Genomic DNA, 23,381 nt, shown 5'->3' with positions numbered 1-23,381 from the left:
CAGCCTAGGCAACAGAGTGAGACTCGGTCTCAAAAAACAAAACAGACTAAGACAAAAAACTGTATTTTCAAGCATTATACTCTGCTACTCTACTGTAATTGCTTGCTGGTTTACTGGTCTGTCACACTTCTACGCTTCATGAGGACAGGGCTTGGGTCAGTTGCGTTCTCTGTTGTATCCCTGGCACCTGCATGCCACATAGCAGGGATTCAACAAATGCTTGCTAAATAAACAAAGAAATGAGGATCGGTAAAAAATAATAATCAATAAAGTGAGAGGACTTTGGATCACAAAGTATTTTCCTTTTTGAAGGAAAGAAATCATTCCTTTTGAAGGCAAGTGAAACAGCTGACAAGCAGCCATGCAGAGTAAATAATGCGATTGAGTTGACCAACATATCTGTGTGTTTAATATCACCTTGTCTTTAGCAACTGGAACCACTCAGATCTCAAAGGGACTCCCCACTGCAGTACTGCCTCAGGGTTTGCTCATTCATTCATTATTTATGGGGCACCTACTGTGTGCCAGATACTGTTATGGGTGCTGAGATATGGCCACATAGCTGGGGAAATAGCTGCCTTTGTGAGGCTTACCTTCAAGTTAGGGAGACAGGAAATGAACAGAGAAACAAATATACATATATACAATATAGTGCAAGAGTGATACATGCTATAAAGAAAAAGAAACAGTGAGGGGATAGAGAGGAATGAAAGTTGCTATTTCAATAAAGAGGTCAAGGAAGTCCTCTCTGAGCAGGTAACATTTAAGCAAAGAGCTGCAGGAAGGGGTCAAGCCAACCAGCAGCGATCTGAGAGAGGAGTGTCCTAGGGGAAGGGGACAACCAGGGCAAAGGCCCTGGGATGTGCTTGGTGTGTGCTCTGTCCACATCCTTTGAACACAGAGCTATCCAACTCCATGCCACTGTATCTCGCTCATGCTGCCCCCTCTCCTACCCCAGCTGTCTCCTCTACACCATCCTCCAGCCCAGCCTCTATTGGTTGGTGGAGCAAACTCCTGCCTCCATGCCTAAATTCAAGTCTTACTTTTGACCCCGTGCAGTGATTTTGGTTGATCCAGTTTTATGAAATGTCCAGAACAGACAAATCCATAGAGACAGAAAGCAGATTAGTGGTTGCCAGGAGGTGGAGGGAGTGGGTTTGGGGGCAGAGGGACTGGAAAGAGACAGTTTAATGGGCAAGGTTTCCTTTTAGGGTGTTAAAAATGTTCTGGAACTAGGGCTGGGCGTGGTGGCTCACATCTGTAATCCCAACACTTTGGGAGGCCGAGGCAGGCAGATCGCTTGAGCTCAGGAGTTTGAGACCAGCCTGGCCAACGTGGTGAAACCCCGTCTCTACTAAAAGCACAAAAATCAGCAAGGCATGGTTGCGCACACCTGTAATCCCAGCTACTCGGGTGTCTGAAGCAGGAGAATCGCTTGTACCCAGGAGGTGAAGGCTAGGAGCCGAGATCGTGTCACTGTACTCCAGCTTGGGCAACTGAGTGAGACCCTGTCTCAAAAAAAAAAAAAAGATCTGGAACTAGATAATGGTGATAGTTGTGCAACATTGTGAATGTACTAAATGTCACTGAATTGAACCCCAAAAATATGAATTTTTTGTTATGTGGATTTTGCAACAATGTTTTAAAATGGTGGTGAACTGAGTGGAGTTGAGACCCCCATTACACAGGCAGTCCAGAAGTTTGTAGGAGTTTGCATTCTGAATAAAATGCAATGACCCAATTGAGATCCAGAGAGATGAAGTATCCATTTGTGAAAACTGAAGAGCCAGAAAAGAGGTCCTAAATAGACCCAAGATAATTATTTGCATTTTACATCATTACCTGCAACACTAAATGAGAAGTTATAGAGGTTTAGGCACAACTATAATTGAAAGGGTTAGAGTGACACCTGTTGTAAATTGGATTTGAACACTGGGGTGCTCCTTTATGGAACTTGAGTTTTAAAACTGGGTTTAAAAATCCAAAAGTTTGGCTGGGCATGGTGGCTCATACCTGTAATCTCAGCACTTTGAGAGACCGGGGAGGGAGGATCTCTTGATCCCAGGAGTTCCAGACCAGCCTGGGCAACATGGCAAAACTCTGTTTCTATTAAAAATAAATAAGTAGGCCGGGCGCGGTGGCTCACGCTTGTAATCCCAGCACTTTGGGAGGCCGAGGCGGGCGGATCACGAGGTCAGGAGATCGAGACCACGGTGAAACCCCGTCTCTACTAAAAATACAAAAAATTAGCCGGGCGTGGTGGCGGGCGCCTGTAGTCTCAGCTACTCGGAGAGGCTGAGGCAGGAGAATGGCGTGAACCCGGGAGGCGGAGCTTGCAGTGAGCCGAGATTGCGCCACTGCACTCCAGCCTGGGCGACCGAGCCAGACTCCGTCTCAAAAACAAAAAAACAAACAAAATAAATAAATAAATAAATAAATAAGTAAATAAAAATAAAAACCCAAAATCCAAAAGTTCTATTTTCTTTAGTTATACCTAAAATTAATCATATAAGGGATTGTCTTATCAAGCACCTGGGTATTTTCCTCTTAGACAATCACACCTTTTTCTTTTTTTTTTAGACAAAGTCTCGCTCTGGGATCCAGGCTGGAGTGCAATGGCGTGATCTCAGCTCACTGCAACCTCCACCTCCCGGGTTCAAGCAATTCTCCTGCCTCACCCTCCCGAGTAGCTGGAATTGCAGGCATGCACCACCATGCCCGGCTTATTTTTGTATTTTTAGTAGAGACAGGGTTTCCCCATGTTGGGCAGGCTGGTCTCGAACTCCTGACCTCAGGTGATGCGCCCACCTCAGCCTCCCAAAGTACTGGGATTACAGGCGTGAGCCACCACACCTGGCCAATCACACCTCATTTTAATATATAGAATCAATTTGCCAATTAACAATATCTCTTGGCCGGGTGCCATGGCTCATGCCTGTAATCCCAGCACTTTGGGAGGCCGAGGCGGCAGATCACAGGGTCAGGAGTTCAAGACCAGCCTGGCCAATATTGTAAAACCCCGTCTCTACTAAAAATACAAAAATTAGCCAGGGCATTGTGGCAGGCGCCAGTAGTCCCAGCTACTCGGGAGGCTGAGGCAGGAGAATCGCTTGAACCTGGGAGGCAGAGGTTGCAGTGAGCTGAGATGGTATCACTGCACTCCAGCCTGGGTGACAGAGGGAGACTCTGTCAAAAAAAAAAAAAAAATCTCATTGTATAAGACTTTCTATTTTACATCATTTTATTTCCACAACAACCTTGTAAGAGGGGTACTTTGAATTTTGTCTTGCAAAAGAGAAAACTATTCTTATAGAAATAAACTGAGATACATAGGAAATATGTAGCAATATTGGAGCATGAGCCAAGTTTTCTGATTCTGGGTCTCAAATTGTGAGTGCTGTGTTTTATTCTGATCATTTGCCTAATAATTTTAGTTGTGTATAATACTGAAAAAATAATAATAAAATGTAACATAAAAGCAGGAAAAAAATCCAAAACTTTTCCCAGACGAAGATTAGTAGGACAATTATCTTTCCTTTACAAAATATCCCTGAGAGTTGGGGGTGGAGCAGTCAGAGAAATACATCATGTGCTCCCTACCCCCAATGATCTATTCAAGGATCAGCAGCCCTTTTCTCAGTAGTCTGTATATAAGGTGATGAATGACTTTGAGGACTAAATAAAGTAGACTATGTCACTAAATGAACATTCAGACCTTATATGATACATATCTAATTCAAAATAATTTGAAGACTTCAACTTTTTTATTTTTTATTTTATTTTTATTTTTTTGAGATAGGGTCTTGCTCCATTGCCCAGGCTGGAGTGCAGTGACGCAGTCTCGGCTCACTACAGCCTCCATCTCCGAGGCTCAAGCAATCCTCCCACCTCAGCCTCCTGAGTAGCTGGGACTACAGGTGAGCACCACCATGCCTGGGTAATTTTTGTATTTTTAGTAGCGACGGGGTTTCGCCATGTTGGCCAGGTTGGTCTCAAACCCTGGCCTCAAATGATCCGCCTGCCATGGCCTCCCAAAGTGCTGGGATTACAGGCATGACCCACTGCACCAAGCCCCAGACAACTTTTCAATTTTTTATGTTTGGAAACAGGTTCTCACTCTGTCGCCCAGGCTGGAGTGCAGTGGCATAGTCATGGCTCACTATAACCTCAAATCCTGGGCTTGGCCGGGCGTGGTGGCTCACGCCTGTAATCCCAGCACTTTGGGAGGCCAAGGCGGGCAGATCACAAGGTCAGGAGGTTGAGACCATCCTGGCTAACACGGTGAAATCCTGTCTCTACTAAAAATACAAAAAAAAAAAATTAGCCAGGCATGGTGGCTGGTGCCTGTAGTCCCAGCTACTCGGGAGGCTGAGGCAGGAGAATGGCGTGAACCTGGGAGGCGGAGCTTGCAGTGAGCCGAGATCGCACCACTGCACTCCAGCCTGGGCTACAAAGCGAGACTCCATCTCAAAAAAAAAAAAAAAAAAAATCCTGGGCTTAAGTATCCTCTCACCTCAGCCTCCCTAGTAGGTAGGACTACAGGCATGTGCTACCACACCTGGCTTTTTTTTTTTGAGACGGAGTCTCGCTCTTATCGCCCAGGCTGGAGTACAGTGGCACAATCTCGGTTCACTGAAAGCTCCGCCTCCCAGGTCCACGCCATTCTCCTGCCTCAGCCTCCCGAGTAGCTGGGACTACAGGCACCAGCCACCACGCCTGGCTAATTTTTTGTATTTTTAGTGGAGTCCAGGTTTCACCATGTTGCCCAGGCTGATCTTGAACTCCTGAGCTCAGGCAATCTGCCTACCTTGGCCTCCCAAAGTGCTAGGATTACAGGCGTGAGCCACTGCACCTGGCCTGTTTTTGTACTTTATATATAGCTGTGTGGCTTCTTTCATTCAACAATATGTTTGTGGGATTTACCCATGTTACTGGGTGAAATGTTTATTCAATATATACACAATAATCTGCCATTGAGATATTCCAGGTTTTGGCTAATACAAATAGTGCTGCTATGAACATTCTTGTAATCAGGTTTAACCATGTGAAATTGCCATTTTTGCAAATAGACAACTGGCAAATACTGGCAATTTTATACATATAGCTCCACTAGTTGCATGTCCTTTAGTGCACATCTGTTTGCAGTCTGTTGGATATACACCCAGGGGTTGGACTGCAGGAGCATAGGATATACAAATCTTCAGCTTTAGTAGATATTGCCAGTTTTTCAAAGCGATTCAACCAACCCACACTTCCATCAGCAATGTATGAGATTTCCAGTAGCTATTCTCATGGGTGTGTAGTGGTATTGCAATGTGGTGTTTTTTGTTTTTTGGTTTTGAGCGGAGTCTCTCTCTTATTGCCCAGGCTGGAATGCAGTGGCGCAATCTCGGCTCACCGCAACCTCTGCCTCCAGGTTCAGGCCATTCTCCTGCCTCAGCCTCCCAAGTAGCTGTGATTACAGGCGCCCACCACCATGCCTGGCTAATTTTTGTATTTTTAGTAGAGATGGGTTTTCACCATGTTGGCCAAGCTGGTCTCGAACTTCTGACCTCAGGTGATCTGCCTGCCTTGGCCTCCCAAAGTGCTGGGATTACAGGTGTGAGCCACAGTGCCTAGCCTCCTGTTTCCTTTTAAATCTGAACATTGTTTCTCAATCTTCTTGGGAATCCCAATCCTCTAACCACATCTAATGGTGGTGCTCCCAAGGAGTTCTCTCCTTACCTCACTGTGCTTTTCTCACGCCTACCCCCTCTCCCCGGCTCCTCGCATCTGTTCTCATGAGTAAAGTACCATCTCTACAGGCTGACGGCCTCCAAACCTACACCCCAGCTCAGTGCTCCTCCTTAGCTTCAGACGTGCATCTCTGTCTATTGGACATCTCCCCCTAATGTCCTGCAGGCTTCAAAACAGATTTTAGTTTGTTTTTGTTTTTTTCAATAAACCTTTTGCACTCCTAACTTAAAAAAAAAAAAAGGAGGAAATAGAAAATATCAGGTTGTATCATATGCAAAAATACAAAGGTCGTTTTTGTTTTTCGTTTAGTCAGGGTCTCACTCTGCCACCCAGGCTTGAGTACAAAGGTGCAATCTCTGCTCACTACGACCTCCACCTCCCAGGCTCAAGGGATTCTCCCACCTCAGCCTCCCAAGTAGCTGGAACTACAGGTGCATACCACCATGCCCAGCTAATTTTTTTGGTATTTTTGGTAAAGATGGGGTCTTGCCATGTTGCCCAGGATGGTCATGAACTCCTGGGCTCAATCAATCTGCCTGCCTTGCTCTCCCAAAGTACCGGTATTACAAGTGTTGAACCACCACACCTGGCCTTTTTTTTTTTTTTAATGAAACTTCTGTTTCACACATGTATCCTGGATCAGTCAAAAAGAAACTAGGTAACAGGCTAGACATAATGATGGAAGGAGTAGAAGGAGCCAGAGACACCTGCATCTGGGTGACAAAAACAGGGAAGTGAGAAGGAGCTAGTTTCTCGGGGAAGACAGTGACTCATTTTGGAGGCATCAATTCTGGTTTACAGTAAATCAGGCAATAGTTGTCTCTTTCCTTTGTATTTCTGGCTCTGGTCAAAGCATATTTCTGAATAAATGCTTTCAGGAAGGAGGGTGATTCCCCTATAGGTCATTCATAATCATTTCTCAAGAAGAGGGGGGATGCTTTACTGGGCAAAACCACATTGATTGAACTCTTATCTTATGCTGGGTTCTTTGCATCCAGTTTCTCATTCATCCTCCAAGCAGCCCTGTGAGGTAGGTACCATTAACTCCATTTTACAAATGAGGAAGGTGAGTTTCAGAGAGGATAAGAAACTATGGTGTGCAGTTAGTAAGTGATAAACTGTGTCTTGCTAGTGAACCAGACCATCTCTGAAAGCATCACCAGGACTCCTTATGGCCTCTTGTATTAGTTTCTTAGGGCTGCTGTAACAAATGACCACAAACTGGTCATTTATTCTCTCCAGTTCAGGAGGCTGGAAGCCCAAAATCAAGGTGTTATCTGGGCTGGTTTCTTCAAAGGGCTCTGAGGGGACTCTGGCCCATGCCTCTCTCCTAGTTTCTAGTGACTGTTGGCAACCCTTGGCCTTCCTGGGTTTGTAGATGCATCGCTCCAATCTCCCCTTCCATCTTCACATGGCATTCACAGGGCCATCTTCTCATAAGAACAGCAGCCATGTTGGATTAGTCCCTGCCCCAGTCCAGCGTGTCCTCATTTTATTTTATTTATTTACTTATTTATTTTTTTGAGACAGAGTCTCGCTCTGTGGCCCAGGCTGGAGTGCAGTGGTGCCATCTCGGCTCACTGCAAGCTCTGCCTCCCGGGTTCACGCCATTCTCCTACCTCAGCCTCTGGAGTAGCTGGGACTACAGGCGCCCACCACCACGCCCAGCTAATTTTTTGTATTTTTTAGTAGAGACGGGGTTTCACCGTGTTATCCAGGATGGTCTCAATCTCCTGACCTCGTAATCCACCCTCCTTGGCCTCCCAAAGTGCTGGGATTGCAGGCATGAGCCACCACGCCCGGCCTTCATGTCCTCATTTTAATTAGTTACATCTACAATGACCTTATTTGGAAATAATAAGGTAGTGGGGGTTAGGACTTCAACAAATCTGTTCTGAGGGGTGCAATTCAATCATAACATCTCAGTAAGCTGAATAAGCCCTACAGTTGAGGAAATTATTTCCTCCTGATTTGGAGGATTTTGCAGAAAAAAGTTGTTGCTATTTCTTGTTAGATTCCTAAGTTCCCCAGAAACTGCCAAGGTTCCTAGACTTCCTATGAGCATTTTTTTTTTCTTTTTTTGAGACAAGGTCTGGCTCTGTCCTCCAGGCTAGAGTGTGGTGACACGATCTCCACTCACTGCAACCTCTACCTCCCGGGCTCAGGTGATTCTCCCACCTCAGCCTCCTGAGTAGCTGGGATAACAGGCGTGCTCCACCACACCCTGCTAATTTTTTCGTAGAGACGGGGTTTCGCCATGTTGCCCAGGGTGGTCTGGAACTCGTGAGCTCAAGCGATCCACCCATCTCGGCCTCCCAAAGTACTGGAATTACAGACGCGAGCCACTGCTCCCGACCAGCACATTTTATTAATACTTATGATTCCTCTACATCCCCACTGCCTTCCAGACACAACAATCAACCCATTGCTGCCTCATAAAAACACAAACTCACCACCTTTCCCTCCCTCCTGAATTCCCCGTTTTTCACAAAACTGGCTCCCCATCTTCCAGAAAGAATTCTTTTCTTTCCACTCTCCTTACATCTCCCAGGTTCAATTCCTTACGGCTGGCCAGGCGCAGTGGCCCACGCCTGTAATCCCAGCACTTTGGGAGGCCGAGTCGGGCGGATCACCTGAGGTCAGGAGTTCGAGACCAGCCTGGCCAACATGGTGAAACCTGTCTCTACTAAAAATACAAAAATTAGCCGGGCGTGGCGGCGCGGGCCTGTAATCTCAGCTACTCGGGAGGCTGAGGCACGAGAATCACTTGAAATCGGGAGGCGGAGTGTGCAGTGAGTCCAGATTGCACCACTGCACTCCAGCCTGGGTGACAGAGCAAGACTGCTCAAAAAAAAAAAAAAAAAAAATTCCTTACGCTTGCCTCTCACCTGGGAAGATACACTCTCTTCGCGACTTCTCATTGCTCCCAGGCTCTTCACCTCCAATCCAGCTTCACATTCGCTATACAGTATATGGCCAATTTTCTAGAAACACTCTCCAGTCTGACTCTGCAAATCATAAACCTCGGGGACTTCAGGCTTCCTACCTGGTGGAGTATTCAACTGCTCCACCCATTATTCAAGGACCAACTAAATTCGGCGCTACATTCATCTCCCTTTATCCCTTATAAGAGGAATACCGCTCCAGGGCCAACGCAATCTCCTCCTCCCTTGCCTTTTCCTAATCCCTTGCCTGCCCTGTTTCCCCGCTGAGCTCCTGAAACACTTCGCATCTCTCCCCGTTATTCCAGTCTACCTGGTGAAAAGGTTATTTGAGGACCTTGTCTACGCTGCTCCCACCTGATCCCGCTCCCGGCGCCACAGGCTGGGCCCCAACAGGAGCTCCTCAATCTAAGTGTCTGGGAGAAACCCAGGGAGTCTCCACGAAGGAGGGACTTTGCCCACTGCAGACTAAAACTGGCCTCGGAATCGCCTTCCTGGAGATTCGGCCCAGCGGCTCTCAGGAGTCGGTAGGGGCAAGAACGTTTCCCCGGTGCAGTGGAAGAAGACTGCGGGCCAGCCAGGGACTCGGGATCCGGGGACAGGGCCTCGGCAGGCGCCCGCCCCTAAGCCTGCAGCCCAGACGCGGACGACCCACTGCTCAGCGGGACACACCTCGGGCCTTGCCCCGGAACGCCGCTTGGACAACAACTTTTCCGCCGAGTGCAGGCCGAGCGCTTTTGGGCGCAGCACGCAGGAACCGGAAGTCAATGGAGGAAGACTGGCCCTACTGATTGAATTTGGAGATGAGCGGCTCTGTCCTCTTCATGGCGGGAGGTAGGGTGCTTGGACCACTGGGGCAATTTCCCGTCTGTCATTAGCCTCTGATCCTAGAGGCTAATGGAATACGGCTGGAGGTATTCTGGAGGAACCTGGCGTGTTTCCTTCCTCATGTCTCTCATGTCCTAGAGTGTTTCCTTCCTCATGTCCCTTGTTCAGGCCGCTCTCTTGGAGCCCCAGCCTAGCTCACGGGGCGGTTTTCGGAACATTTGTGCTTCCCTGGCCTCAGGGTCCACTGGTGGCTCCTCAGAGTGGGCGGATGTTTCAGATTCGCATAGCCGCATGCTTACCTCTGGCCGCATTACTTTACTGTGGCTGTGATGTTAGAGTGACTTCCCACTGGTTTTACAAAGTTATGCATTGTGTGGTGTTTCTCATACTTGCAAAAACGTCGTGGTAGAAGTCTTGAAAAGCGTACGGAAGAAAATAAAACTGCCCTTAAATCTACGACTTAGCTGAAACATTTCTTATAAACGTATAAAATTAAATTTTATTTAGTTCCACCAGATGAGATACTAAAATGTGAAAATGGAAGTGAAGACAAAACCTTTTTTTTTTTTTTTTTTGAGACGGATTCTCGCTCTGTCGCCCAGGCTGGAGTGCAGTGGCGCAATCTCGACTCACTGCAAGCTCCGCCTCCCGGGTTCACGCCATTCTCCTGCCTCAGCCTCTCCGAGTAGCTGGGACTACAGGCGCCCGCCACCACGCCCGGCTAATTTTTTTTTTTTTTTTTTTTTTTGTATTTTTAGTAGCCGCCACCACGCCCGGCTAATTTTTTTTTTTTTTTTTTTTTTTTGTATTTTTAGTAGAGACGGGGTTTCACCGTGGTCTCAATCTCCTGACCTCGTGATCCGCCCGCCTCGGCCTCCCAAAGTGCTGGGATTACAAGCGTAAGCCACCGCGCCCGGCCTTTTTTTTTTTTTTTGAGACAGAGTTTCGCTCTTGTTGCCGAGACTGGAGTGCAATGGTGCGATCTCGGCTTACCGCAACCTCCGCCTTCCGGGTTCAAGCGATTCTCCTGCCTCAGCCTCCCTAGTAGCTGGGATTACGGGCATGTGCCACCACACCCGGCTAATTTTGTATTGTTAGTAGAGACAGGGTTTCTCCATGTTGGTCAGGCTGGTCTCGAGCTCCCGACCTCAGGTGATCCGCCCACCTCGGCCTTCCAAAGTGCTGGGATTATAGGCGTGAGTCACCGCCCCGGCCTAAGACAAACCTAACAGGAAATATTAGTTACAAAAAGATTCCTCCAAATTAAAGATATCAAAAACGTTAAGCAGTTGGAATAATTATTTCAACTACTTGCTTCCTGATGGGTATAAAATACAATTTTCTAGGTGGTAAAACTTCGGACTGATCCATAAAAATCGGAAGACATCTCTCGTGACTTGAAAACAACAAAAGCTCTATTTAAAACTCTATATAATATAGTTTAAAAACGAATCCTCTTTTAAAGATGATTCTTGGGCCGGCGCAGTGGCTCACGCCTGTAATCCCAGCACTTTGGGAGGCTGAGGTGGGTGGATCACGAGGTCAGGAGATGGAGACCATCCTGGCTAACACTGTGAAACCCCGTCTGTACTAAATATACAAAAAATTAGCCGGGCGTGGTGGCAGGCACCTGTAGTCCCAGCTACTCGGAGAGGCTGAGGCAGGAGAATGGCGTGAACCTGGGAGGCGGAGCTTGCAGTGAGTCGAGATTGCGCCACTGCACTCCAGCCTGGGCCACAGAGCAAGACTCTGTCTCAAAAAAAAAAAAAAAAAAAAATTCTCCAGGACAATTTAATATTGTCCTTTACTAGTTCTTAAATTCCAGGAAAGTATTTGTGACTTTGCGAAGGATCTAGTCAAGCTTGCAACTAACCCTAAAGGAAGTAGGACATCCAACTTATATTTTGCTAAATTTTCCTTTTAGAGAGGTGGAGATGCTTTCTGGCCCCGTCGAGGTCATCCCTGTTCTGGGCCTTACATAATTGCTGCTGTCGGAAAAAATCCACTACACCTAAGAAAATTACTCCCAATGTTACTTTTTGTGATGAAAATGCAAAGGAGCCCGAAAATGCACTTGACAAGCTCTTCTCTTCAGAACAGCAGGCTTCCATCTTGCATGTGTTGAATACAGCATCTACTAAAGAACTTGAAGCTTTCCGATTGCTTCGTGGAAGAAGGTCCGTCAATATTGTAGAGCACAGAGAAAACTTTGGGCCATTTCAGAGTTTAGAGAGTTTAATGAATGTGCCCTTGTTTAAGTATAAAAGTACAGTTCAAGTTTGTAACTCCATACTTTGTCCAAAGACTGGAAGGGAAAAAAGAAAGTCACCGGAAAACCGGTTCCTGAGAAAGCTCCTCAAACCAGACATAGAAAGAGAAAGACTTAAGGTAGATTCTTCATGTCTGCTATACTGCCTAATATTTGAGAACCTACTCTGGAAAGCACTCTTCTGGGCATTGGGTTGGGAAGTGGCTAAGACAAGGTTCTTCAGGTTTAGTTGGCAAGTATATGATCACTACCAAATAATGAGATGTATAGATAGTAAATTGGCAGTTGAGAGGAGAGAGAGCAATGGTCTGTGACTGTTGTGGAAAGTTTACTGGAAGAACTCAATTTAGATCTTAAAAGAGAGATCCTTTGACTGGGAGAGGAGGGGATTGTAGGTACAAAGAACAGTTAATATTGAGAAGCAGGTCTAGGCAAGGCTTATTTAAGAGGACTGTCATTGGAGATACTAGGCTGTGTCTAAAGGTGGTGTTGGGATTAATGAGAAATTAAGGAGCAAAGATAGGTTATGGCCAGGGAGTGACTTTAGAACATTATACCAGTCTTTCTGGCAGAATTTAAAATTATTTTCTGTTCCTTTTCTCCTTTAAAAAGCATTTTATCTTGAATCACACAAGTCTATAGGTAAGATTAAAAAAAAAAAAAAAAAAAAGCGGCTGGCTCACACCTGTAATCCCAGCACTTTGGGAGGTCAAAGCAGGCAGATCACAAAGTCAAGAGATCAAGACCATCCTGGCCAATGTGGTGAAAGCCCATCTCTACTAAAAATACAAAATTTAGCTGGGCATGGTGGCGCGGGCCTGTAGTCCCAGCTACTCGGGAGGCTGAGGCAGGAGAATCTCTTGAACCTGGGAGGCAGAGGTTGCAGTGAGCTGAGATCATGCCACTGCACTCCAGCCTGGCTACAGGGCAAGACTCTGTCTCAAAAAAAAAAAAAAAAAAAAAAAAAAATTCTAAAAGCAATTCTTTTTCCATTGTCTTAAAAAAATAAATAATAGAAATATTTGACACAGCAGTCCATTTTTATTTATTTATTTTTTTTGAGACGGAGTCTTGTGCTGTCGCCAGGCTGGAGTACAGTGGCATGAACTCACGACAACCTCCACCTCTCAGGTTCAAGCGATTCTCCTGCCTCAGCCTCCTGAGTAGCTGGGACTACAGGCACACACCACCGCACCCAGCTAATTTTTGTATTTTTAGTAGAGACGAGGTTTTACCATGTTGGCCAGGATGGTCTCGATCTGTTGACCTCGTGCTCCCAAAGTGCTGAGATTACAGGTGTGAGACACTGTGCCTGGCCACAGCACTCAAGTATTAAACTTTAGAGGAACTCATGTCCTGTGTAACATTGCTTGATAATCATTATCTTATAAAAATCATAAGCACCTTTTTTTTCTGGACCAGTGGCTCCCAGTTTTTTGAGGAATATGAGTACTTTTGAAAACCTGATGAAAGCTGTGGACCCTCTTCCCATAGAAAAAGATAGCACATATACACAGAATACTACACAGTTTCAGAGGATTGGCAGATTTTGTTAAGTCCACTCATGGACTCCGAGTAGAACTGCTGCAGTTGATCTGGAACATATTTCAACCAAATTCTTCAGGGAGGATTCTCATCCAAATTCATGGCCAAAACTATTTATACCTAGATTAGAGTGGAGTTGCATCTTATTTAGGGGGCTGGATTTTAAGTCAGTTTTTATAGAGACATAAGTCATGCAGTAAAATCCTTTAAGAAAAAATCGATTGCCCACGAAGTATTGTGTGTAGTCTGGTTCAGTAATGCTTGTGCACACTAAAACTTGAGAGTCACCGAGCTAAAGAAAAGAACCAAAAAGAAGTCTGTATTTTGGGCATCTATACTATTTTGTCTTTAAGATATTTATCCAGTCCTTAGCAATGAAAGGGAGATGGGTATACAACTAATTGTTCCTGTTTATTTGCCTCTGTATCTATAGAACATATTAGTTTGTTAATATAACTAAGTGAGCCATGTTGGGGAAAGGTGATAGCATTGTACTTCATCGTCAGCCCAGACTTGATAGGGAGCAAAATCTAAATATTCAATTACTTATTATATATCTCCTCTTAGAAGCCCTATAGGCAACCCAAACTTAATACATTAAAAACAAACCAAAACAAAACAATTTCTTCCCACCTTCCCGAGGTCATGTGACTCCTATCTTCATCATCATTAATGCCATTCAGTCACTGATATAAAACTGGAATTATTCTAGACTCCTCTTTAAACCTGTGTATTAATTCTGCTCCCACTATCTCTGTTTCTTTTCCTTGTCATTGTCTTCAATTCTTAACACTTTCTCATAACAGGTGCCGGCCGGGCGCGGTGGCTCAAGCCTGTAATCCCAGCACTTTGGGAGGCCGAGGCGGGCGGATCACGAGGTCAGGAGATCGAGACCATCCTGGCTAACACGGTGAAACCCCGTCTCTACTAAAAATACAAAAAAATTAGCCGGACATGTTGGCGGGCGCCTGTAGTCCCAGCTACTCGGGAGGCTGAGGCAGGAGAATGGCGTGAACCCGGGAGGCGGAGCTTGCAGTGAGCCGAGATGCGCCACTGCACTCCAGCCTGGGGGACAGAGCAAGACTCCGTCTCAAAAAAAAAAAATAAAATAAATAACAGGTGCCTAACACAGATCCCTACCTTTAGTTCCCTCCAGCCCATCTTTTACACCATCAGTGATTTTTCTGAAATGTAAATCTTATGTTATTCCTTAAAATTCTGTTTTTTTAGTGGCCCCTGTAGCACTCAGGATAAAGCAAGTTACTTACCTTTATAGACATCTGCCTTGTCCTCTGCCCTTTTCCTATTCAGTCTTTATTTTACTGCCAGAGTGTGAGATGTCAAATAGCCTATCTTTCCAGACATCTGGGTGAAATAACTTCCCATTTACCGTCTCATTCTCCTAGTCCTCCAGTAAACCTTCCCTGACCACTTCTCTCTACAATAGTTTTATGGTGGCATTTCTTATAATGTACAGTTACTTTTGTTGTTTCCTAGTATCTAGTGCAGACCCTGGCTACACTTGAGTTTGAATGCCTACTTTGGGCAAGGTGCTGAGAATGAGTATAGGTCCTTTATCTGTAAACTGACTGCTGCTGGTTACCTTTTAATAATAATTACTCCTTGGTGGCTCACATCTGTAATCCCAGCACTTTGGGAGGCAGAGGCGGGTGGATCACTTGAGGTCAGGAGTTCAAGACCAGCCTGGCCAACATGGTGAAACCCCGTCTCTACTAAACATAACAAAAATTAGCTGGGTGTGGTGACAGGTACCTGTCATCCCAGCTACTCAGGAGGCTGAGGCAGAAGGATTGCTTGCATCTGGGAGGTGGATGTTGCAGTGAGCTGACTGTGCCACTGCACTCCAGCCTGGGTGACAGAACGAGACTCCATCTCAAAGAAAATAATAATTACTCCTGCATTCCTTTAATAATTCTCAGTTCATAAACTATAAATAAGTTTATATTACATAAACTAGTTAGGCATTCTGAATTTGTAGATTGTTTGCATCTGTAAAACGTTTACACTTCTGGCCAGGTGTAGTGGCTCATGCCTGTAATCCTAGCTCTTTGGGAGGCCAAGGCAGGTGGATCATGAGATCAGGAGATCGAGACTATCCTGGCTAACATGGTGAAACCCCGTCTCTACTAAAAAATATATAAAAAATTAGCCGGGCATGGTGGTGGGCACCTGTAGTCCCAGCTACTCGGGAGGCTGAGGCAGGAGAATGGCACGAACGCAGAAGGCAGAGCTTGCAGTGAGCCGAGATCGCGCCACTGCACTCCAGCCTGGGCGACAGAGCAAGACTCCGTCTCAAAAACAGAAAAAAACTAAAATGTTTATACTTGTAATTAAATCAGTCTTTTCTTTTAGGCAGTTAATAGTATCATATCTATCGTTTTTGGTACTCGAAGAATTGCCTGGGCTCACCTTGATCGTAAATTGACAGTGCTGGACTGGCAGCAAAGTGACCGCTGGAGTTTAATGAGGGGAATATCATACTCATCATCAGTCTATTTAGAAGAGGTAAGGCAGTTGCACCTCCAGATTCCTACCTGCTAGAGCTCCTTGTGTAGTTTAATCTTCTGGTCCCAAAAGGAATGTAATAAAATAGTAAAGATGGGTTTTCTTCTGATACTTGTTACTCACTTGTTCCTATTATGTTTTCATAAATTCAACCTTTAGTTAGTTCAAGAAATGCCTTATGCATCAAAGGCAGATACTGAGAAAATCAATCGGGCCGGGCGTGGTGGCTCACGCTTGTAATCCCAGCACTTTGGGAGGCCGAGGAGGGCGGATCACGAGGTCAGGAGATCGAGACCACAGTGAAACCCTGTCTCTACTAAAAATACAAAAAAAATTAGCCGGGCGTGGTGGCGGGCGCCTGTAGTCCCAGCTACTCGGAGAGGCTGAGGCAGGAGCATGGCGTGAACCCAGGAGGCGGAGCTTGCAGTGAGCCGAGATTGCGCCACTGCACTCCAGCCTGGGTGACAGAGCGAGACTCCATCTCAAAAAAAAAAAAAAAAAAGAAAATCAATGGTATTTCATCCTAAATGTTATAGAACATTATCACTCTTTTATTTATAAAGCTTATTTTTCAAAATGCCATCACATTGTCTCACTTGAGTTTTCAAAACCTTGTGAAATGGTCAGGAATTACCACCTTGAATATACATATGAAATCTGTGGTTCAGTCAAGCATCTGATGTGATTAGTCAGTTGCAGAGGTGATTGATTCTTGCTAGTTATTCTAACCGTATGCTCTATCCCAGAAAATGTTTGAAGGTTAATAAAACAGTTTCAAGTTGTCTAATCTTAAAGCCAATACATATTTTAGAAATTATGAAGTCCACTGTACAGATCAAGAAACTGGTACTTAGGAGGACTAAACAGCTTAGCTTAGCTGTTGTTGTGACATAACCAAGACCAGAACCAGACTGCTCATAAAATGGCTTTTTCAGTTATTTCAAAATTGTCAATAGTGATATCGTATAAGTTAACTAATTATAATATTTTTAAATAGAAGTGGGACAGAGAGGGGACCAAACATAAAATGTAATGAATTATTTCTGCTCCTTTGTCTTTTTTTAAAAGATTTCCTCGATCATTTCAAAGATGCCTAAAGCAGATTTCTATGTTCTGGAAAAAACAGGACTTTCCATTCAGAACTCATCTCTGTTTCCAATACTGTTACATTTTCATATCATGGAAGCCATGCTGTATGCCTTATTAAATAAAACTTTTGCCCAGGATGGGCAGCATCAGGTGCTGAGCATGAATCGAAATGCAGTGGGGAAGCATTTTGAACTGATGATTGGTGACTCCCGGACTAGCGGAAAAGAGCTAGTGAAGCAGTTTCTCTCCGATTCTGTACTGAAGGCGGATCCTCGGGTGTTCTTCCCATCAAATAAATTAGTCCACTACAGACAGATGTTTGTATCTACTGAACTACAGAGAGTAGAAGAGCTTTATGATTCATTATTACAAGCTATTGCCTTCTATGAATTAGCAGTGTTTGAGCCTTAGAATTCTGAGGTTCATGTGCTAAAGTTATATTAATGTATAATTATTAGCTCTAACGTAACACCAACTGTTGTGAACATCCACGTTATTGGAAAAGCACACATTTTGAGTGTATTTTAGATGTTTAAATTCTGACTTTCGGCTATTAAATGGTTTACACAATAAGCCAAGACCAAATCAATAAACATTTTATGAGATTCTGTGCCTCTCAGGTTAATGTGTTAAACGGTAACATGGGACTTGGTGCAGTGGCTTATGCCGATAATCCCAGCACTGTGGGAGGCTGAGGCAGGAGGACTGCTTGTGCCCAGGAGCTCAAGAGCAGCCTGGGCAACATAGCAAGACCACATAATTTTTAAACATTTTTCATTAAAAAAAGAAACAGTAAGATGCCAAATTGACAAAACAAGAAATAAAGTTATCTCCCTTTAAAAGCAAATACTATCTATACTAAACATTTGCATTATTATCATATTGTTAAAATAGGGAATAATGGTTTTCCTAGGTGGTACTTATTATAAGAATAAAGCTGGCCAGGCATGGTGGTTCACGCCTGTAATCCCAGCACTGTGGGAGGCTGAGGCGGGTGGATCACCTGAAGTCAGGAGTTTTGAGACTGGCCTGACCAAAGTGGAGAAACCCTATCTCTACTAAAAAAAAATACAGAATTAGCCAGGCATGGTGGTGCATGCCTGTAGCCCCAGCTACTCGGGAGGCTGAAACAGGAGAATCGCTTGAACCAGGTGGCAGTGAGCCGAGATCGTGCCATTGCACTCCAGCCTGGGCAACAAGAGCGTAACTCCATCTCAAAAAGAAAGAATAAAGCTAAAGATAACTGATAATACAGCTTATAGAATCGTCCTCTCTTATTCTCTTAAGTAGAATGTGGTTTGCTACACTGCCTCCAAAAGCCGATTTTCTTTTTTTGAGACAGGGTCTCACTCTTATCACCCAGGCTAGAGTGCAATGGCACAATCACAGTTCACTGCAGCACCTCCTGGCCGCAAGCAATCCTCCTGCCTCTATCTCTTGAATAGCTAGGACTACAGGCACATGCCACCATACCCGGCTAATTTATTTTTTGTAGAGACAGGGTCTTACCTTGTTGCCCAGGCTGGGCTCAAATTCCTGGCCTCAAGCAATCCTCCTGCCTCAGCCTCCCAAAGTGCTGGGATTACTGGTGTGAGCTACCATACCCAGCCCCAAAAGATGACTTTCATCAGTTCAACTCTTATTACCCAAAAACAAACAACTAAGCTTTGTCTAATAGGCTCCTTTTGGAGACCTAGTCTGGCTCTGTTGCCCAGGCTGGAGTACAGTGGCATGATCTCGGCTCACTGCAACCTCTGCCTCCTGGGTTCAAGCAATTCTCCTGTCTCAGCCTCCTGAGTAGCTGGGACTACAGGCATGTGCCACCACGCCCGGCTAATTTTTGTATTTTTAGTAGAGACAGGATTTCACTATATTGGCCAGGCTAGTCTCGAACTCCTGACCTTGTGATCCTCCTGCCTCGGCCTCCCAAAGTGTTGGGATTACAGGCATGAGCCACCATGCCCAGCAGGCTCATTTTTTAACTTTGCAATATTTTAACTTGACAGACCATCTTTTGATGTCCATTTTACCATTGTCTACATTAGTTGAGGTCCTCAATATATCTTCTTTATGAACCTAAGTCTCTTTAATGTCAAAGTATTAAATATCAGTGGTGCATGCCTGCCGGCTACTTGGAAGGCTGAGGTGGGAGGATCACCTGAGCCCAGGAGTTTGAAGCCAGACTGGGCAATGTAGCAAGGCCCCATCTCTTAAAAAAAAAAAAAAGTATTAAATATTTTCTGTAACATAAACATTTTCTATAATCAAAAAGTGAAATATACTTGTTGAAAAAAACTTCAAATAATCTGAAACATAAAGCAAGAAATGGAAGCCCTCCCTTCTCTAGCACCTCCAACTCCCTAGAGTTTGTATACACTCTAGACCTGTTGCCACACACAAATAAAGTTTCTACATTTACATATGTCATTGTGTACCTAAACATCTCCACTTTGGAAATACAGATACCTCAAGCTATGCATGTCTAAAAAGGAAATAATTCTCTTTCCATCCAAACCATCTCCTTTGCCACTGTTTTCTATTTTGATAGTTTCTCCAACTACCTAGTTGTTCATAACAGAAACATGGCATAATCACAAAAGTGAATCTAAATCTTATAGGAATTTACTATCTTTAAGAATGAAAAGGGCTGGGCGCAGTGGCTCACGCTTGTCATCTCAGTACTTTGGGAGGCCAAGGCGGGCGGATCACCTGAGGTCAGAAGTTCAAGACCAACCTGGCCAACATAGAGAAACCCTGTCTCTACTAAAAATACAAAATTAGCTGGGCATGGTGGCACATGTCTGTAATCTCAGCTATTCAGGAGGCTGAGGCAGGAGAATCGCTTAAACCTGTGAGGTGGAAGTTGCAGTGAGCCGAGATCATGCCATTGCACTCCTGCCTGGACAACAAGAGCGAAACTCAATCTCAAACAAACAAATAAAAATGAAAAGGCTGGGTACAGTGGCTCACACCCATAATCCCAATGCTTTGGGAGGCCAAGGAAGGAGGATCATTTGAGCTCAGGAGTTTGAGTCTGCGGTGAACTATGATTGTGCCACTGCACTCCAGCCTGGGCAATAAGAGTGAGATCAAGAGTGAGACCTCTTAAAAAAAAAAAAGATAAAGACTTTTTCCCTGAATTATTATAAACCTAAAAATAAATAAAATATTATATGTGTCCGTATTAAGGAGGAAAATACTCCCATTATTTTCTTTTTTTTTTTTTTAAGAGGAGAAAAAAAGAACAGTATTTTTAAAATATTTAAAAAAATACTTCAGGCCAGGCACAGTGGCTCACGCCTGTAATCCCAGCACTTTGGGAGGCCAAGACAGGCACATCACCTGAGGTCGGGAGTTGGAGACCAGCCTGACCAACATGGAGAAACCCTGTCTCTACTAAAAATACAAAATTAGCCGGGCATGGTGGCGGGTGCCTGTAATCCCAGCTACTTGGGAGGCTGAGGCAGGAGAATCGCTTGAACCTGGGAGGCGGAGGTTGTGGTAAGCCCAGAGCACATCATTGCACTCCAGCCTGGACAATCAGAGCGAAACTCTGTCTCAAAAAAAAAAAAAAAACTTCAGATCTTATTCTCTCTTCTGTACAGGGATGAAATATTTAAGTTATATCCTATATTCAAACCCATACAATATACATATTTATCAAGATGATTACATCTGAACTCTTTTAAACATTTCATAAAGCCTTTAGCTTTAACCTTTAATTAGATCAATATACTAATTAATACAAGAAAAAGTAAATTGAACAAATAAGAGATAAAAATATCTATCTTCATACACATTTGTAAACAGGTATGCATCTATACTGTTCAAAACTGTACAATATAGGCCAGGCACGGTGGCTCACGCCCGTAATCCCAGCACCTTGGGAGGCCGAGGCAGATAGATCACTTAAGGTCAGGAGTTAGAGACCAGCCTAACCAACATGGTAAAACCCTGTCTCTACTAAAAATACAAAAATTAGCTGGGCAAGGTGGCACATGCCTGTAATCCCAGCTATTCAGGAGGCTGAGGCAGGATAATCACTTGAACCCGAGAGGCAAAAGTTGCACTGAGCCGATACTAGGCCACTGCACTCCAGCCTGGGTGACAGAGCGAGATTCCGTCTCAAAAAAACACAAAAAAATATAATATGAGGGTCTTTAATTTTGTTAAAATATAATTCACCAGATAATTTTTTCTTTTTGTAAAGCCAGTCAAATTTAGCAGTGGGAGATTGTATACCAACTTTAGTGACACTAGTGTTAGCAGCCAAGATAATGTATCTGAATATTAAGCTAATATATAATATAAACACTTGAAATAGGGAGTTCATCTTAATGAACTCTACCTTCCAGAAACAGTTTACTCACATACAAAAAACACTCCAACAAAGCTAAATCAGATAATACAAAAAATCCAGAAAAAAAATATTACAATCATATATACAATTTGTAACTCAAATATTTTAAATATTTACCCGCCAATAAAAAAATATACAAATTGTTTGCTTAAAATGTACATTGAGAAATATACTTTTCCATGAAGATCCACATAATATAAAAATGTATCTTAAGGACCACATGATCATCTATACAAAGCATTGTTAGTATGGAACATTAAGGGAAGTCAGCTGCCAAAGTATTCACAGTCTCTTTTGGAATGTCAAGATGAATTCCTTCAAAATAGTGCAGGAATCTGTCAAAATTACAAAGAAAAATATTAACATTTTCATCTTATGAAAATATGTATTAATCTTGAAAAAGCTATCTAAAATATTGTTTTTAATAAAGCCTTTACCTTCTTTTACTTTTTCCTTGTTCTTTTAGCTTCTCAGTCTTACAGATGTTTCGAAGGGTTGGCAGGTATTCAATTACACTAGCTTGTCTATTACCCACATAGAGAAGAGATCGACTCGAAAATACACTTTTAATGACTGATATCCTCTTCCAAGCATTGCTGTAAAAGTAATGCGTTGTTTTTAATTTTTAATGCCCAAGAAAAATGCAGTAATCCCAATCACAACCAGTTTAGTTTCCTTGCCTCTGGTCTAGACCAGATGACATTTCCAGATTAATTTCCTGTCAACACATCAATCACTCCCATACTGAAACAACTATCACAGCAAGACCAAACTCCTTCCTGGGTCATTCAAGCATTACCTAAATCCACCCCAATCACTCATTATTTCTCTTCTCAGCAATCAGGCTGGTCTCCTTAACTGTCTCATTAGAAGCTACATTATTAATGTTAAGGGCTTACCATGATCAATAGTACAGCATTTTTAAATTAAGAAAAAACTCTAATGATTTCCCCTTTACCATTTATTACCAAAAAATAAAAAGTAAAGGAAGACTTACTCTAAATTAGCTGCTGACTGACTAAAGTATACATTATTGCGCTTTTGTGAAACATAAAAAGTAAGATCGTTGGTTGGATCTCTTCCTAATTTCTTGCAAGAATTCAAGGTTTCCAGTGCTTTTGAAATAGCAGAAGAACATTTAGTAAAGCTGAGAGCTTCTGCAGCTGCCTTTAATTCTCCAGAGCTTTGAGAAGTCCATCCGTCATTACTCTCAAGACTAAACTCATCACAAAGTCCACTTTTAACCTTTCCATTTGTCCAACTAAAGTCATTTCTACCGTATTCATTTTGTTCCCTTACATCAGTTAAAAGGGCATCTAAAAAGGACATGTTATCCATGAACTCAGAGAGAGAATTTAAACAATGAGAAACAAGGGCAGAACATTTTTTTTCTGCAGTTGTTTTGGGAGGACAAGGAATAGATGTCTTTGTCTCTGGATTGTTTCCTTTGTCTCTGGCTTTGCTTTCTTCGTCTCTGGCTTTGCTTTCTTCTGAATTTGAGGAAGACGACACAGAGGACAGACTAATAGATTGATGAGGAAAGTCCAAGTCAGTGTCAAATAGATCACTATCATCTAATATTACCAATGTTTTCTTTTGTTTCTTTTTCTGGGACTTTTTCAATGGCTGTTTTCTTTCAGAACGTTTCCTAGCCAGACAGTTCATACTTTTTGTTGCTGCACTGGCATCCACAGTTACTGATGGGCCACAAAAGTTTTTAGTTTCTGGAATGGTATCAACTGGTAGTGGTAGAATAAACTCAAGATTACTATATAAAAAATCTACATTCCGCATTTGGAATTCTGTAAGAAGCTGGATAAGTTTATGCCATTCTTCCTTCATTGTGATTTTGTGCTGAAAAACAATTTTGAGTAAAGAAATGTTACAGCAGTACATAGTTTGAATACTTTTCTACCTGTATGAATACAGTGTTATCCCTATTCTAAATTCAAAGTACTGAGTCACTACCCCTCATAATTTTATTTATCTATATTTAATATATCAAAATAGTACTATAAGTCTAAAAATTAGACTATTAATTTGGAGAATTAAATTCTCTGTGTATTTAGTATCTACTCCAATATTA

The 23,381-nt window shown here is 43.5% G+C and overlaps 2 protein-coding genes across 5 annotated transcripts in view; one reads left to right on the top strand and one right to left on the bottom strand.

Annotated features, from left to right (window-relative positions):
- Positions 1 to 9,441: 9,441 nt before the first annotated feature.
- On the top strand, positions 9,442 to 17,540 carry TEFM (transcription elongation factor, mitochondrial). Of its 2 annotated transcripts, none has more exons than XM_032162920.2 (4): positions 9,442 to 9,512; positions 11,431 to 11,894; positions 15,694 to 15,846; positions 16,915 to 17,540. In XM_032162920.2, exons 1-4 carry the CDS (start codon positions 9,482 to 9,484, stop codon positions 17,344 to 17,346), a joined length of 1,080 nt encoding a protein of 359 aa, XP_032018811.1. In that variant the 5' UTR covers positions 9,442 to 9,481; the 3' UTR covers positions 17,347 to 17,540. The 2 variants fall into 2 exon arrangements, with proteins under 2 accessions (XP_032018811.1, XP_032018812.1); XM_032162921.2 differs by having other exon boundaries at positions 9,448 to 9,512; positions 11,431 to 11,683; positions 15,735 to 15,846.
- ATAD5 (ATPase family AAA domain containing 5) overlaps positions 17,540 to 23,381 on the bottom strand; it is a 69,394-nt gene continuing 63,552 nt past the window's right edge. For 2 of the 3 annotated variants that reach the window (XM_032162916.2, XM_032162919.2), the window contains 3 exons: positions 22,293 to 23,149; positions 21,733 to 21,891; positions 21,141 to 21,630 (listed from right to left, as the gene is read on the bottom strand). In XM_032162916.2, the coding sequence (XP_032018807.1) occupies positions 21,552 to 21,630; positions 21,733 to 21,891; positions 22,293 to 23,149 (1,095 nt within the window). In that variant the 3' untranslated portion in view covers positions 21,141 to 21,551. Of the gene's footprint in view, positions 21,631 to 21,732; positions 21,892 to 22,292; positions 23,150 to 23,381 lie in introns of all 3 variants that reach the window. The other variant, XM_032162917.2, reaches the window with a different exon arrangement.

This window comes from Hylobates moloch, unplaced genomic scaffold (genome assembly GCF_009828535.3).
Source record: "Hylobates moloch isolate HMO894 unplaced genomic scaffold, HMol_V3 SCAFFOLD_10, whole genome shotgun sequence".
Classification (NCBI taxonomy): domain Eukaryota; kingdom Metazoa; phylum Chordata; class Mammalia; order Primates; family Hylobatidae; genus Hylobates; species Hylobates moloch.
This window is presented reverse-complemented; position numbering and strand designations above follow the sequence as displayed.

Excerpts from the sequence above, each read along its gene's own strand:
- TEFM (XM_032162920.2), top strand. The coding sequence starts at position 9,482 with ATGAGCGGCTCTGTCCTCTTCATGGCGGGAG. Across the intron at positions 9,513-11,430 it reads TGTCCTCTTCATGGCGGGAG|AGAGGTGGAGATGCTTTCTG; the intron begins GTAGGGTGCTTG and ends TTTTCCTTTTAG. Across the intron at positions 15,847-16,914 it reads CATCAGTCTATTTAGAAGAG|ATTTCCTCGATCATTTCAAA; the intron begins GTAAGGCAGTTG and ends TTTTTTTAAAAG.